Source organism: Pyrus communis, chromosome 9, assembly GCF_963583255.1.
Source record: "Pyrus communis chromosome 9, drPyrComm1.1, whole genome shotgun sequence".
NCBI classification, from domain to species: Eukaryota; Viridiplantae; Streptophyta; class Magnoliopsida; order Rosales; family Rosaceae; genus Pyrus; species Pyrus communis.
The window spans coordinates 8,401,525-8,417,111 of record NC_084811.1 but is presented as its reverse complement, the minus strand read 5'-3'; the positions used below and the strand labels follow the sequence as shown (position 1 = coordinate 8,417,111).

At 36.6% G+C, this 15,587-nt stretch overlaps 3 protein-coding genes across 3 annotated transcripts; all 3 read left to right on the top strand.

Moving 5' to 3' along the window:
- The first annotated feature begins 740 nt into the window (after window positions 1-740).
- LOC137746268 (mitochondrial import inner membrane translocase subunit Tim9-like) lies at window positions 741-1,698 on the top strand. The gene is made up of 2 exons (XM_068486343.1): window positions 741-973; window positions 1,319-1,698. The coding sequence occupies exons 1-2, from the start codon at window positions 876-878 to the stop codon at window positions 1,503-1,505; spliced, it is 285 nt and encodes a 94-aa protein (XP_068342444.1). The 5' UTR covers window positions 741-875; the 3' UTR covers window positions 1,506-1,698.
- A 2,123-nt stretch (window positions 1,699-3,821) lies between these two features.
- On the top strand, window positions 3,822-9,032 carry LOC137745742 (transcription factor MYB3R-3-like). The gene is made up of 9 exons (XM_068485745.1): window positions 3,822-3,987; window positions 4,399-4,550; window positions 4,822-4,873; window positions 5,245-5,302; window positions 5,698-5,792; window positions 5,885-5,988; window positions 6,279-6,407; window positions 6,750-7,862; window positions 8,560-9,032. Exons 1-8 carry the CDS (start codon window positions 3,946-3,948, stop codon window positions 7,825-7,827), a joined length of 1,710 nt encoding a protein of 569 aa, XP_068341846.1. The 5' UTR covers window positions 3,822-3,945; the 3' UTR covers window positions 7,828-7,862; window positions 8,560-9,032.
- Window positions 9,033-13,936: 4,904 nt separating this feature from the next.
- LOC137744328 (exopolygalacturonase-like) lies at window positions 13,937-15,422 on the top strand. Its single transcript, XM_068484167.1, has 3 exons — window positions 13,937-13,940; window positions 14,027-14,436; window positions 14,540-15,422. The coding sequence occupies exons 1-3, from the start codon at window positions 13,937-13,939 to the stop codon at window positions 15,344-15,346; spliced, it is 1,221 nt and encodes a 406-aa protein (XP_068340268.1). The 3' UTR covers window positions 15,347-15,422.
- Window positions 15,423-15,587: the final 165 nt, after the last annotated feature.

Sequence of the window (15,587 nt, the reverse complement as noted above, 5' to 3'; positions counted from 1 at the left end):
CTCACAAAGGGCTAGCAAATAATGTGGTTCAAATTCGTCTTTAGCAAGAATTGAACCTAAGATCTTCTATGTACAAGTAAAGAAAAATATCACTACATCGTAGCACTAAGTGGCAGCAAGAACTACTTTCTAAACAATGACAAATTCTTCCCCATTGCGTGTTGAGATCAAATGAGGCCCATAGTAAGTAAGTATGGTCGTATTGCCTTTTGCATTAGAAGAAAGACGTTTATGATATAAGTAAACACTATATTGACATTTGGTGTCAATATTATAAAAATGTGTGTAAATTCTTATTTATAGCATCGTATCATTAACACAATTTGTTGATAGTATAACTAGGATTTGGATCTAATTCGGATTCAAATTGTAGGGATTCTAGAGATCTTCACATCTTATCCGTTTATTGTACATCATGCGATCATAAATTATTTTGAATTTATTTATTTAAAACTAAAAACAAATAATATCTAACGAACAATAACTGCATAATGTACGATAAACGATTATAATATGAAAAACTCTAAGATCATCACAAAAATGATCCAAAGAGGATCCTCATCCGTATAACCATGCCATCAAGTTGCTCTCATGAATTTTCGAAGTAAAAAAAGCCGCTCTCATGAATTTGGTTGGTCTATGGGCCCCCACCGTGGACCCACAACTTGTGAGACAAAGCCGCATACGACCGGCGGAGGGAAACTCTCTCCCAACCAGGCCCAAATGGCCCCCTGGTCAGAGTTTCAATTACCGAAACGTTTGAGGACCTGTCAGCAAGGCGGCGCAAGTATGTGAAGGGTTTAGGACAGAGACCGTAATAGTATATGCGTTAAACCCTAAACCCCAAAATTTTGGGAAATCGAACGAAGACGAAGATGGAGAAGGGCATGCTGTCTGCAGACTTGGAGGGTCTTCCCGAAGAAGACAAGCACAGAATGGCCACCTTGATCGATCAGCTCCAGATTCGAGACAGGTTTTTCTGAAATATTTTTTTGGAATACAGTGTTTTTGTTTAATTTTTTTTTTTTTCCTGAAAATATTGAATTTGTTCTCAGTAATTTGTGATTAGTGAGGCATGTTCTTGATACGGTGCATGATAGATTGAAGTCTTAGAAAAATACCCACAAATTAAATGTTTAATTGTTAGCAGGAAATTTGAAACTATGATGTGATTCCAATGTAATCAAGTATATGTTTTGAAAACCGAATCGAACCGGATATATGTCTTGGGTTTGGCTCACGGTTTTGATGATGAACTGGCCCAAACCGAACTGTGCCCATCCCTACTGATTTCGGTTGTGTTTGTCCAAAAATGCAGTCTGAGGATGTATAATTCATTGGTGGAGAGGTGCTTTACTGACTGCGTAGACACCTTTTATCGCAAAGCGCTGACGAAGCAAGAGGATACGTGCGTTCGTAGGTGCGCTGAGAAGTTCCTCAAGCACTCGATGCGCGTTGGCATGAGGTTTGCAGAGCTTAATCAAGGAGCTGGTACTCAAGATTGAGCTAAGCTCTATATATGAATCACTTTTTGGTATGGAAGTCTTGAAAATCTTTCGAATTGGTTTATGGAAGTTGCAATTTGTTTAGCCTTGATTCTAGAATTGTGTTTCTTACACTGATTAGATTTGTACATTTTCAAAAGAAAAAATATTCATTGTGAGGTTTTACAGTTAGCTGGAACTGGATATGAATTGGTTATGATTTATGATTTTGCCCTTTTATTCACGTATCATATCTGGTGTGGTAAATTCGTTGTGTACATGTTAGACTGTGAACGTTAAGGAGGAACGGCTCTTTGCCTCTGCAGCATTGCAAGTGTAGAAGTTGAGATTGTGTAGTTTTGTTCATTGATGAAGTCCCGACTGCGAAAAAAAGAATATAGGATTTGGGATTGATAGACTTTGATGCAACCTTTCATTACAGATCCTTCCATTCTTCCCCTTAATTTAGAACTTGACCTCGGTTGGCAGTGATCTTGATAGTGAGGCAACCAACTGATTTAGATTTGGATGAGAAGAAAATTGGTTTGTAAAATCGTCGACTTCTGAGCTTTCTCCCCTTTCTGCCAAGGATGATAAAGATTACGATGTGACTCTGAAAGTATCTTTAGGACTAGGAAAGGGAAACTTGAAGGGAGATTACCTACAGTGAATGAAGGAGTTGCCAGTTGGTCTCCCGGGCGCGGAGATCCCTGCTTGAACTTGATGAGCAATTAGGCAGAAATGTGAGCAAGCAGATGTAGGGGATTGAATTGAACATGATGTGATGCAGGCAACTTTGTGCTTCGATGATCGTCTTGGAATGCAATTTTCTAGTGCTTGTTATTTGGGATTCGATAATGTAAATTTTTACGTTGAGTTGTGTTATTGAAGGAAGGATGGAGGTTGTTCTTGGTAAAGATTCCATGATGCTTTGTGGGGAAGTAGTTGGATATAAAGATGTCAAATGCTTATGGTTTGAAGTTCTCTTGCTCACAAGTGATTTTTGGTTAAAAACTCATTAAAAACCCAAGTGAATACTTTGTTTTAAAAAAACAAAAACTTAGAAAAGCACTTCTATTTAAAAAGCACTTTCGCATTTAAGCCCTCTCAAATTTTTGTTAAACACTTCTAGTCTTGAAGGCCTCTTTGATGTCTAGGGTTAGCTTGTATAAGATAAATCATCAGATTGAGTGAATGCAGAACGAAGAATTAGATGTCCACTTGCATTTTTTTGTCAAAATAAAGGTAGAATATGGATTCGCTATGACAAAAATTTATTCTGACCAATTCTTTCATTTTCTGTAGGAATTAAAGGGATCAATTTCATAGCTAATCCATTTTTCTGTCTTCACTTTGACCAAAAACTCAAATAGACATTCATTTTTCCATTCATAATCGCTTTGAAAACAATTTCACTTGAAACGAAAACGATTTTTGTACATCATTTTCTCCTTGTAAACATCTCTGTTTATTAATTATTATGTCATTTGATTCTTCTTATTTTATTTAATTCAAACATCATAAATAAACAATGGTGTTTTCAGTTCCATACTTTTTGTTTTGAATACAAGTGATATTTTATACTAATCTTAATAAGAGAAGGGGAAACGGAAAAAGTTTGAATCCAGAAAGTAACAGATTTGAGAAAAATGTTGTAATCACTTAGATGATCCAACAAAACATATATACACCTTTCCAAACGTGTTTGATTGCTTCAAGTTTCATCAATTTTTACGAATTTAAATTGGAGCAATCTGACATGGTCAGAAAATTACAGTAGGAATTAAGGTGCAATTAGAACATAAAGTAGAGAGAGAAAAAAAAGCTACTGGCACAAAATAATTGGTCACGTTGAGGGTTTTCCCGCCAACCAACGGTCCAGATTCACGAGAATAATACAACCCAACAAAAAGAGAGAAAAAAACAGCATCAGGCACCGTTCATTCACCCATTGATCTGGCGTTCCAGCCAACATTTAGTACGCTAACCCGCCATTTAATAATTAAAACGTTCTTTTCCAAAGAAAACCCACTTAAACGACGACCCATTTATTCCCCAATCCAACGGTCCATAACTCCCCGCGCAATCAAACCCCTCATCCAACCGCTCCAAACGTGTTCGACATTTAACAAAGGGGCTCAGAGTGCCGTTTGAGGTTCAAACTTTTGGCTAACGTTCCCAGCACGCCGTCATCCGCCGTTAACTGACAGGGTTTCCTAAACCTCGCAAAAACTCATACCTCTTTCGGTAACGGTAATTAACGGAGACGTCGGTGCATACATATTCGTTATAAAATTTTCTAAACATTTTTTTTTAAAGTATTTAAATATTATTTCCTCTAGGTTCTAACCTCTGTTCTCTCTCTCATCGTTTCAACGGGCGAGGATTTTTCGAAACTAAAAAGCTCTCCTCTTTCATGTTTCAGAGAAGAAGGGTTCTGAAATTCTATTGGGTTTAATCGATGAGCTCGATTTCGATTCCCGCCACTTCTTCGCAAGCAGAGGTAACTCTTACCTTTTCAGAAAAATCCTTTTTTTTTGTTTTTGAAAACTCTTGTTCTTGTTTTTGTTTTTTTGCTTTTCAATGATTTTCCACTGGGTTCGATCAAGTTTTTACGATTTCTTAGACTTCAAATTGCTTTGATTCGTGTTGGGGTTTTTGGGTTTTCAATAAAAGCCCTAGAAGAATTGTGTTAATTTGCAGTTTTTTTTTATCTGAACACGAGTTTTTAAGATCTGGGTCTTCCTTGTTTGGGTCTATGGCGGTAGGGTTTTGGAGATTTTGGAGTTAAGTTCGGGGGTGTTAGGTGTTTTCGATTTGGTTTAGGGGTTTCTCTTGGAGGTTATGTTTTGTATTTGTGTGTTTGTGTATCTATTTATTGATTGGGATATTGGATTTTCGAGATTATTTTTAGGAGGAGATGGCTGGGGCAAAATTAGAGGAGTGTTGCCTTGAGAATAAGCAATCCATGGCTACATCGAGCTCGTCTGTATCTGAAGGCAGTGGCAGTGCTATTATCAAGTCCACAGAGGCTTGCAGCCCAGCATCTGCTTCTCCAACTCAACGGTACTTTCCCTCAATCCTTAATAGCTGTGATTTAGTTACAACTATATTGACGTTCTCTATTTGAAAACAATTCAATTACAAATTCGATGTTCATCTTTAGTTCCATGCATCTGCTTTTAGAAATTATATGGTTTTCAATGGATTTTTGTATCCTTACCAGCTGGAAATCGATCTGCTAATTTAATTTTCCTTTTGACCATTATGCATAGCTTATAATTGTCATTGAAAGTTTTGTGGCCAGTGAACTGAAATGTGTTTTTTCACCTTTCAGGAGAACTAGTGGTCCTATTAGGAGAGCCAAAGGCGGTTGGACTCCACAAGAGGTCAGCGTTTCATTTTGTACTTATATTCACTTGTTTGTATTGTCAGCTAGAAGCATGTACGTTTTTCGTGTTTGTTACTGGAGGGAGACGTTCATTACTCGGTCATCAAAACATCTATCTTGAAATTCTTGAATCTTTCATTGCTTTTAGACTAACTGGTTGTATTACTTTTGTTATCAGCACCCGTTTTCATACGTTGTGTTGCTGCTATGATCCACAAAAAACAAATGAAACTGGGCAATTAGATCAAAATAAATTGTTGTTTTGACTAAACAGTTACAGTTATGGATTAGCATGCTGATCCTGGTTATTTAGTCACAACTCTTTTCATTGCATGAGTCTAACTTTTAATAAATGTTGGATGACCACAGGACGAGACATTAAGGAATGCCGTTGCTGCTTTCAATGGGAAGAGTTGGAAGAAAATAGGTACATCTGTTGCCTGAGTAGTGTTTCTGATTTACGTTGTTGGTTTCCAAGACAGTTTTAGAATGCATCTTTTGGGTGGATTTTGTGTAGTTACATCTTTCCGTAGCTATGGTGTTTTTAGGTAGCAGTTAGTCTGCTCAGGCAATGTGTTCGCCTAATCTTTTTAGTAATAGAGATCTTGATAAATTAAAATAAATCTAATTTTGGTCGAATGATAAGCATATAGTCAGAGCTCTGAAAGTTCAAAGCAAACCCATGATAGATGTCCCAAGAGTTTGAAACGTGACTGTTCATTTAATTGCCTGATTTTCTATTTACCTATGTTGTGAATTTTCTGTTGTACCTAATATTCAGGAAACCAATCTAATATTTGAAATTGAACAATGTGTATGCAGCTGAATTTTTTCCTGATAGATCCGAAGTGCAGTGTCTGCATAGATGGCAGAAGGTTCTTAATCCAGAACTTGTTAAAGGACCGTGGACTCAAGAGGTTGGAACCTGATACCATACTTGTTTTTCTTAATATATTCTTGCAGTTTTGATTCAAAATTTCAACTTTCTCTAAAATGTTTTGGTTTGTAGGAGGATGATAAAATAATTGAACTGGTAGCAAAGTATGGACCTACAAAATGGTCATTGATAGCAAAGTCTTTACCTGGTCGGATAGGGAAACAATGCCGAGAGAGGTAACCTTCATAAGTTTTGAATTATCATGATGCTTTTTGTCTGATACCATCGACCTATAGTTACTAATAAGTTCTTATGTTATTGTCATATGTGATCCTGGAAATTTTGACCACTATTGTACTTACCTGACTGATCACATGTTCCTAAAAGTGCTATTTTGCTCTGGAATTAACATTTATGCCATTTGTTGCTTAAATAGTTTTGTATGATGCTGTATAAATTTTAATGTTTTTCTTTCCGTTGGCTTGGTCACTGCTTTTATAAACATTGAACCATTTTTTCTCTTCAGGTGGCACAATCATTTGAATCCTGATATAAAGAAGGAGGCTTGGACGTTGGAAGAGGAATTAGCTCTTATGAAGGCCCACCAGATGCATGGGAACAAGTGGGCCGAAATAGCGAAGGTTTTACCTGGAAGGTATGTTTCTTGTTTGATTTGTCGTTTACGAATGAAGTTGAGGTGCTAATTAGAGCAGCAACATATAGATATAACAAATTTCAAGGATCATTGCTAAATTGTGACATCAAAAACTTCTGAATTGTGGTCTTATACCCAACTTTCGGTTAAAACTTTATGAGGGAAACTCCCAATTTCAATGAGTAGTGCTAATGTTGCCGTCTGGAAACCACTGTTACCTTAAAAATTAATCTTATAAATTGGAAACCACTGTTACCAAGTTCTTTATTTTTGTTGTATATAACTTGGAAACCATTGTTTACTATGCCAAATGTTGTATGTAACTTAACGATGTGTTTGCAGGACTGATAATGCAATAAAGAATCATTGGAATAGTTCCTTGAAGAAAAAACTTGACTCATATTTGACTACTGGGACACTTCCACCACCTCCAAAGTGTGGTGCCAAAGAGCCAAGATCCAATGCAACTAAAAAAATACTTGTTTGTTCAACTAAAGGATCAGATTCAACTGCTCAGACATCATCTGGAAATGCAGACATGTCTAAGCTAGATGAAGATGGAAAGGATCAGTTCGAGTCCGCCGCCCCACCTCAGGATATGGGTGCTTCATTAAGTGTTCACCCAAATGAATTTGCAGATTCTGAAGGTGATAACCTGAGATTATCCTTTATGGATCTTAGTTGCTCTAACTCAGACTCAGGGCCAAAGTATGATAATTTTGGAGTAAAAAGAAAGCCTCAGATTGAGAGTTCTGTCAGTAATGGCCGGGCAGAGTCTGAGAATTGTGGATTTAACAACCAAATGGACGAAGACAAAGTTAAGACAACATCTTTTCCGTTTGAAACTCCAAGCTATGGTTCCTTATACTATGAGCCACCACCGCTGGAAAGCTCTGTCCAATTCAATTCAGGTTTTTCAAGCATGCATCGCTTGCAGAATGATTACACCTCTAGTCCAAATTTATCACCTATAAGTTTCTTCACTCCTCCTTGTGTGAAGGGCAGTGGTTTATGTAATCAAAGTCCTGAATCAATTTTGAAAATAGCTGCCAAGACCTTCCCCAATACTCCTTCCATTTTGCGAAAGAGAAAGACCATTGGCCAAGGACAATCGCCTCGTAATAAAGTTGCAATAGTGGATTGTGAATCAGTCAGGGAAATGCTTAATGTTTCTAGTGAACACAAAAACAGTGCAGAAGTTTCTGGATCTCAAGATGGAAGTTTATGTGAGAGTCCAACTAGTAATGGTATCAGTACCATTGGGCCTAATGGTAAGGCGTTTAATGCATCTCCACCATACCGGTTAAGAGCCAGGAGGACTGCCGTTTTCAAGTCTGTGGAGAAACAGCTTGAGTTTACATGTGATGAAGAGTATGATGCTAATTCTATGTCCGTGGAGTTATCTGCAAATGGCAGCTAACAAAGATGGTTGTGACCTAGGGCATGCATTGTAAGGTACAATTTTCTTATCATTGTTCTTGAACTTATTTGTCTCTGATCTAGTTTCTTAAAATGCTATCATCAAATAAAATTTTATGACCTTTGGTGTCGTCCTTTTTATAATTAGTATGTATTGTTCGCACTTGGTAAACTGTTCTTCTATTTTAGACGTCTCTGAATGCAAGATCGCTATATGACATAGAATTGCTTAGCCAAGGAGTGAATTATGATTGTAGATTATCTGGTCGTTCGATTTTATCCTACCATTATATTTTGAATTACATACCTTGTGAGATAAAGGACAAGCTTGCAGAAGTAATTGATAGATTTTTGGTTTTCAGAGAAAGGAATCAAAGTTGTCATTCTTTCATTCTGGATTTTTAAGTTAGATCTATTTCCTCGTTCATTTCGTTGTGTAGCCTTTGTTGCAAAAGTTAGAAAAGAGCCAAGCAATCTTTTGCACTTTCTTACAGTAAAGTCAAAATTTAAAAAAAAGATCTGTAAAGTCCATTAAAACATTGGTGGTATTGAATCAGTTAATCCGACATCCAGAATCCGAAGTGATACAATTTCAACTCCCGTTTAGGAAAATTGTTGGAAGTGTGTATATTTCTTTCGTTTCCATGAAGCAGTTTTTATTTTCTCACTGTCAGCTGTAAATCTCTTTTCTTCCTTCTTCATTTCTGACTTGGTTTCCTCTGGTTTAATTCAGGGACAAAAGAGAGGGCGATTCTTTTTGACGTTGGCTGACACTGTTGAACTGGTGATATTTCCAAGTCTACAGAGCTTTAGAACAGAGTGATACTTCGATTTACCCGACCATTCTCTGGTCTCACTTCAATGCCTTACAAGTCATTAACTTGCAAATACACCACTTGTTATTAGTTACATGAGAGCGGTTTTTCGGCACGCCAACTTGACAAAATACAGTGGCAGGGGCTTCTGTTATGTGTAGAATAAAAATGATAGGCCCCAAATACTTGTGAAAATATATTGGTTGTATCAGGATTTGTACAGAAAACCCCTCATCAAGGAGCCATGATGCTTCATCCTTGAAGTTGAAGGATTTCTCAATGAAAGCTTAGCTCCTGTCATTCTTTATCAATGTTTATAGGTACAACTTTAACTTAATTTCCCATGGAGACACATGTACGCGTAGAAATCTTTTTTATTAAGTGGTCCTGGAAATCTTAGGGTTACTCTTTATTGCTCCAATTATTTTTTATTTAGGGTTCATTTGATATCCATTCTATTTTTTTGTTGTTGGATCATCTTCAATTTTTGGGGGGTTAAAACCTAGAATTTTTAACTAAGAAACAGTTGTTCTTCTCCAATGGTTATGGGTTAAAATTTTATCTCGAAATTATTAAATCAATTGAGACTAAATTTAAAATAACATTTATATAGATTATCATAATTTATATATATATATATTTTTTAACATTTTAACTATATTTAGATTCTAATAAAATTTGAAAATTCATTGAATTGACCCAACGATTTTTTTTTGGTGAATTTTGATTTAAATAAAATTTTTAATTGTTTTAGTCGTTGGATTTATTTTTGAGTTGCTTGATTTTTTTTTTTACCATTAAATTTAATCATATTCAATTTCAGCATTGGATTTAAAATTTTAAAAATAAAAAAATTAAGGGTTAATCTCTGTTTATTATCCTTAAGTTTCGTGGTTTTCAACATTTAATACATTAAGTTTTTTTCGTCCCAGAGTCATACCTAAAGTGTTAATTTTGGGATAGTCTCATACATCTTTTAAGTTTTCTATTAGAACTTCTGTTAAATGATAACGTGACGCTCGCGTAGACAATTAATGACCGCCACATGTCAATATGGACCCACTTCAATATTAAAAAATTTAAAAAAAACACAAAAAAAAAAAAAAAAAAAAATAAATAATTAAAACGTCCGTACCCATCTTCTTCCCTGCACCCTCTCCCTCCCTTCCCTCTTCTGCAACCCCACCACCACCATCCCTTCTTTCTTCTGCACCTGCACCATCACCCTCCCTTCTTTCTTCTGCACCTGCACCATCACCCTCCCTTCTCTCTTCTGCACCTGACCATCACCCTCCCTTCTCTCCTCTGCAACCCGTACCCACCCTCCCCGCACACCCAACCCAACAAAATCCAGTTGACCCAAAACCCTAATGAGGACCTCCACCATCTCGCTCCCGGCGAAGCATTTCTTGACGATTTTCATCTTCATCAGACAGTCCTGAATCGACAACTTCAGTCGCAACACCCTAACTATACCCATCATCTGGTCCGTCAACTCCCCCTCATCCAGATCGTCGATCCGTAAACCGACGGCGGAGGCACCTCGTCGGGACATTTCGAGCTGAGCATCTCCTTCAACCGCTGGTCAAATCCGCCGCTGTTCCTTAGCGAGATGAGCGCCACCAGTCCTTCGAACTGCTTCTCGTTGAAGAAAATCTGAGGTACAGACGAGCGGGGGAGAAGGTGGGTACAGATGTATGTTTGTTTTTTGTTTTTTTTGATTGGGTGTGCGGGGAGGGTGGGTACGGGTTGCAGAGGAGAGAAGGGAGGGTGGTGGTGCAGGTGCAGGTGCAGGTGTAGAAGAGAGAAGGGAGGGAAGGAGTGGGGTTGCAGAAGAGGGAAGGGAGGGAGAGGGTGCAGGGAAGAAGATGGGTACAGACGTTTTAATTTTTTTTTTTTTTTTTTGTGTTTTTTTTTTAAATTTTTTTTATAATTTTTTAATATTAAAGTGGATCTATATTGACATGTGGCGCCCAGTAATTGTCTACGTGGATGTCATGTCATCATCTAACAGAAGTTTTAACGGAAAACTTAACAGATGTATGAGACTGTCCCAAAATTATCACTTTAGGAATGACTCTGGGAAATATTGAAAACCACGAAACTTGAAAGTAGTAAATAGAGGTTAATCCAAAAATTAAATAGGTTTGAATCCAACGGTCCAATTATTAAAACCAACGGTTCGAAAAGAGTTGTTGGCTCTTTTTTTTTTTTTTTTTTTTGTTGGTGGTGGGGGGGGGGGCATTCTCGTCAGGGGAAAGCCCCACGTCCAGTCAGCCCTCGTGTGATGGGCATGTTACCTTACTGTAGCCTCCAATTTTCTGGGCGCGTCCATGCGTATAAGGTGAGTCAGCCTTACCTAGCCGGAATTCAGGGTCAAATTTGCCAAAATTTTTCATTTATAAAAAGGTAAAAAATAAGAGAATTCATAGTATTATTCAACGATTTTGAAGTTATGATTATTTTTTAGGAGCATTAATGAAAAGGATTTGGATCAAGAAATATTTAATCAAAAATCATCTCAAAATATTATTTAACCAAAATGGCTCAAAATTTAATAAAAAATCATTCAAAACAAAAAGAAAGAAGTCAAAGCATCTAAACCAAAATCCTTCCAGCGGGAGAAACCAAGAAGTTCAAGCGTGAACAACTTCCAACGGCAGAGCTTCTTCCATGAGTGATAAACTTTTCGTGTCGCAAAATCAAAATCCTAGAATCTTCACCCCATCTCTCTCTCTCTTTGAGTTTTTTTCCAGCCACAAAAGAAACCTTAATTTGACCACCAAGAACCTTTATGCAAAACAAACCATATAAAGGCATCCGTACTCCATCTATTCATTTGGATTGGAATTGTATACCGAAACCCTAGAATTTTGTGGCTATATATAGCAAAGTCCTTTTAGAGAAGCTTGAAAGAGAATTCAAATTTTCCAATGACGGTGTAAAATTTGAATCATAATGGTTTAAGTTTGTAAGTTAATTTACCATTAGATTAATGTGAAGGCATTTATTTTGAGGACCTCACAGGTTCTCAAAATGCAGACTTTAAGTGAACAACAAATTTACATTATTTTATACATGTCAATTTAATTTTGAATTCAAGCCATTATATATTTGACTCTGTCCTTAATCATGATAGATTAGAACATTTGGGTCTTAGTCTCATCATTTTTCTTTGTATAAAATGTATAGAAAGAACCAAAACATAAAACTATTTATGGAGAATCCAAAACATAACAATGTTTCTGGAAAAAAAAAAAAAAAATCAGATACAATGTTTGTTTTGTCTGTGCACAAACAAACACTGTATCTAGAAAAAAAAACGAAAATCCAGAAACAATGACTTAGATTCCAGAAACAATCTATGTTTTAACATTTGACTCTTTCTTTTCTTTCATGCATTAGTTGATTGTATTTAAGAAATATAGTGCTTATTTTGCTTTGAATCCAAATACAATGAATTTCACTATTTATTTTCTAGCTTACATTTAAGAAATAGTGTGTCTATTTCATTTAAATCCAGAAACAGTGACCCGTCATTATTATTGAATAACATGCAGATCTCAAATTTATTTTTTTGGAGAAACAAACGATGAGCTCCACTGATGAAGAAAAATTGAAAAACAGTATCTCGAATACACTATAAATAATAACGACGATCACATTTCAACAAAATAATACAAAATATAAATTAAATAGCATGAGGATCTATATTTTGGTTTCAAAGAAAAAGAAGAAGGTCTGCAAAACAACAATGAACTCTATTAACGACGAAAATCTAGAACTTAACCTAAAAAAGTTAGGGGTAAAATAAAAAAATCATAATTTATTATAGTTAGACTATTTTTAGTTTGACTGCCTTAATCCTTGTACCAATCATTAAACAAAACTTATAACATGATTTTTTTTATTTTATTTTATTAAAACTAAAACTTTTCAAGCAATTTTCATTAGTTTTTCTCTAATTTTTTGGTCGGTGGGTCTCTAGGGTGGTCCAATGGTCTCAAAGCTTGAACCGAATTCACGGCATTGCATGGGCCGGTCCAAGTCGGTAGGCCCTAGACGGCGTGAAACATGTTTTGTGCGTTTCTAAAATGACTTCTATGAGTAATGCTTGTAACACCAACAAATAAAAATTTTAGCAAACATGAGTTTTCCTCGATTCATAACTTTTTTCTTTTGCAAAAAATAAGAAAGCTAACTTTTATATCTTGTTTGTATTATACTTGACCAACTGAGAAGTTCATGTTGAGGCACCCCTACCAAAGCGCCAAGAGTTTCCCTTCAACCAAGAGGCCAATTACAGCACGACACATGTCAACGTCAGAATAAAGCTCATAGAGTCCCACATCGATCGTGGACGAAAGCTAGAGACTCTCATCAACTATACAAGAATACCATTCTCCTACAGTTAATTCCAAATGTCATTATTGTACTTAAACTAGTCATTAGAACTCATTGATGATAATTATACTTAAACTTATGTAGTTGTGTAAACCCTTCATTATTGTATCCGTGGACGTAGCCAGACTTAGGATGAACCATATACATCTTGTGTGTGCAGATCTATTTACATATCATTCACACCAGGTGACCAGAGCAACTAAGCGAAGGTCACAAACTTGACATTTTACGTTGTTTCAAAGTCTCACTGATTTTGTGCATCAACATATCTCATATAAAATAAAAATTTATTTTATTTCAGTGTAATTGGGTAATTATCCAACTTCTTTAGGTTTTGGGCATGAATTTACACATAGTTAGGAAAGCTCCCATCATTTAATGTCTTTTCCTTCCGAGGGATATGAAGCATATCCCACTTAACCCCATCTTTTATCGCGGGATGAATCACTTAATTAGCTTTCTAGGAGAAAATTTCTTGTTCGAGCTTCAACACAATCAAAACACTTTTCTTAAAGGTGGAAAATAATAAGCAAGATAAAAACTCTCTAAAAAAAGAACTTTTCTTGCAAGAGAAGAAATAAGCACTTTCAGGACTTAACTTACTCATTTGTCCATATTTTCTTATTCCAAACCGTGTGTTTTTATTTTATTATTTATATTATTTTGTTGCGTACCCTAAACTTCCATTTAAGTCATAGCATTCTCGATTAAAAAAAAGAGGATTCAACTCCTATAAATACATTCAGTTTTCCTTCTCTCACATTACTACCTTGCGTGAACTCAACAGTCCATCCAAAGTTACAAAGAATTGTCGACAACAGTTCAGATAGCATGCAAAGCAGCTCTATTTCGCATTCTCAAGCAACCTCAATCTCCTGTCGCTCTAACTTAATGGGTACGTCTGCTTGACCCTTCGTTTTCTTTGAAATTCGATTTGAAAGTTATATACTAATTGTTTATTTTTATTTTTATATAATGCAGTTGGCTATTGGATATTTGTGTTCTTATTCTTAGCATCTGTTGCTAATGCGAAGGCCGAAGTCTTTTATGTGACAAATTCAACATATGGAGGAAACCCTAGCGGCGATATTACGCTTGCTTTGGCTGATGCTTGGAGAGATGCTTGTTCGTCGCCATGGCCGGCCAAAGTTGTTATTCCAGAAGGGGAATACTACTTAAGGGGAGCAATTTTGCGTGGTCCATGCAAATCTCCCATTGAGGTTCAAGTTCAAGGGTATTTGCGTGCTCCACAAGAAAGCAGCCAACTCCTTCAACAGAATACTTGGATTGGCTTTCAATACGTTGACAGGCTCACCTTATTTGGTGGTGGAACTTTTGATGGCCAAAGTAATTGCCACAAATATAAAAGTTGCCAATCCAACAGAGTATTTGTAAGGACATTGTAATCAATCCTTGCTTTTGTTTAATCTAGTCAATTTTTAATCGTTTATTTAATTATATGTCGTTAATACTTGCTTTGATTTCATAATGCAGAATTTGAGGTTTGATTTTGTCACAAATTCAGTTATCGAGGGCATAACTTCACTAGACAGCAAAAATTTCCACATCAATGTTTTTGCATGTCGCAATGTTACATTCCAATATGTTACTATCACCGCACCTGGAGACAGCGTCAACACAGATGGAATTCACATTGGGAGATCTTTTGGAGTCACTATTGATCACACAACAATTGGAACAGGTGACGATTGCGTTTCTCTTGGTGACGGTAGCCAGAACATTGTTGTGACCAACGTTACTTGTGGACCAGGGCATGGCATAAGCATCGGGAGCCTAGGAAAGTATCCAAACGAAGAGCCCGTGGTTGGAGTCAGAGTGACGAACTGCACGCTCACTAACACACAAAATGGTGTGAGAATCAAAACATGGCCGGGTTCTCCAACATTTACAACTGCCTCGCATATTCACTTTCAAGATATTAAGATGGTAAATGTTAGTAACCCTATTTCTATAGACCAAGAGTACTGCCCTTACACTTATTGTGGAAAAGATGATCCATCCAAAGTCAAGATAAGCGACATCAGTTTCACCAACATCAAGGGCTCATCTGCAACCCCAGTTGCAGTCAAGCTTATGTGCAGTAGAAAAATACCGTGTGATGGAGTCGGGTTGACTGACGTGGACCTCATGAACATCGGAAGCAAAGGCCCTCTCACCTCTCAATGTGCTTATGTCAAGCCCTACATTACTCGCGTGGCGAATGCTCTTGCTTGTGCTACCTGGTCATATTCTAATAGGCTAAGAAGTGGAAGAAATCTCACTAACCTTCTCACTAGATAATTTGCTTCTTCTCTGGTTTTGTTTTGATGGTATATCATGCAAGAGGTAGAAAATAGGTACTATTGGGTTTAGTGAATGTGTGTCTTTTGCTTTTGATTTAGGTTTACATTGGTTCCCGACCTAGGTTTATGGGTCCGTGCGGAATCTACGATTGTGGCCCCTTGAACGCACTATAATTTCATCAGTAAAAATAAATAAATAAATAAAAGAAAAAAAAAAAAAAAAGAAGTTGTTTTATCAA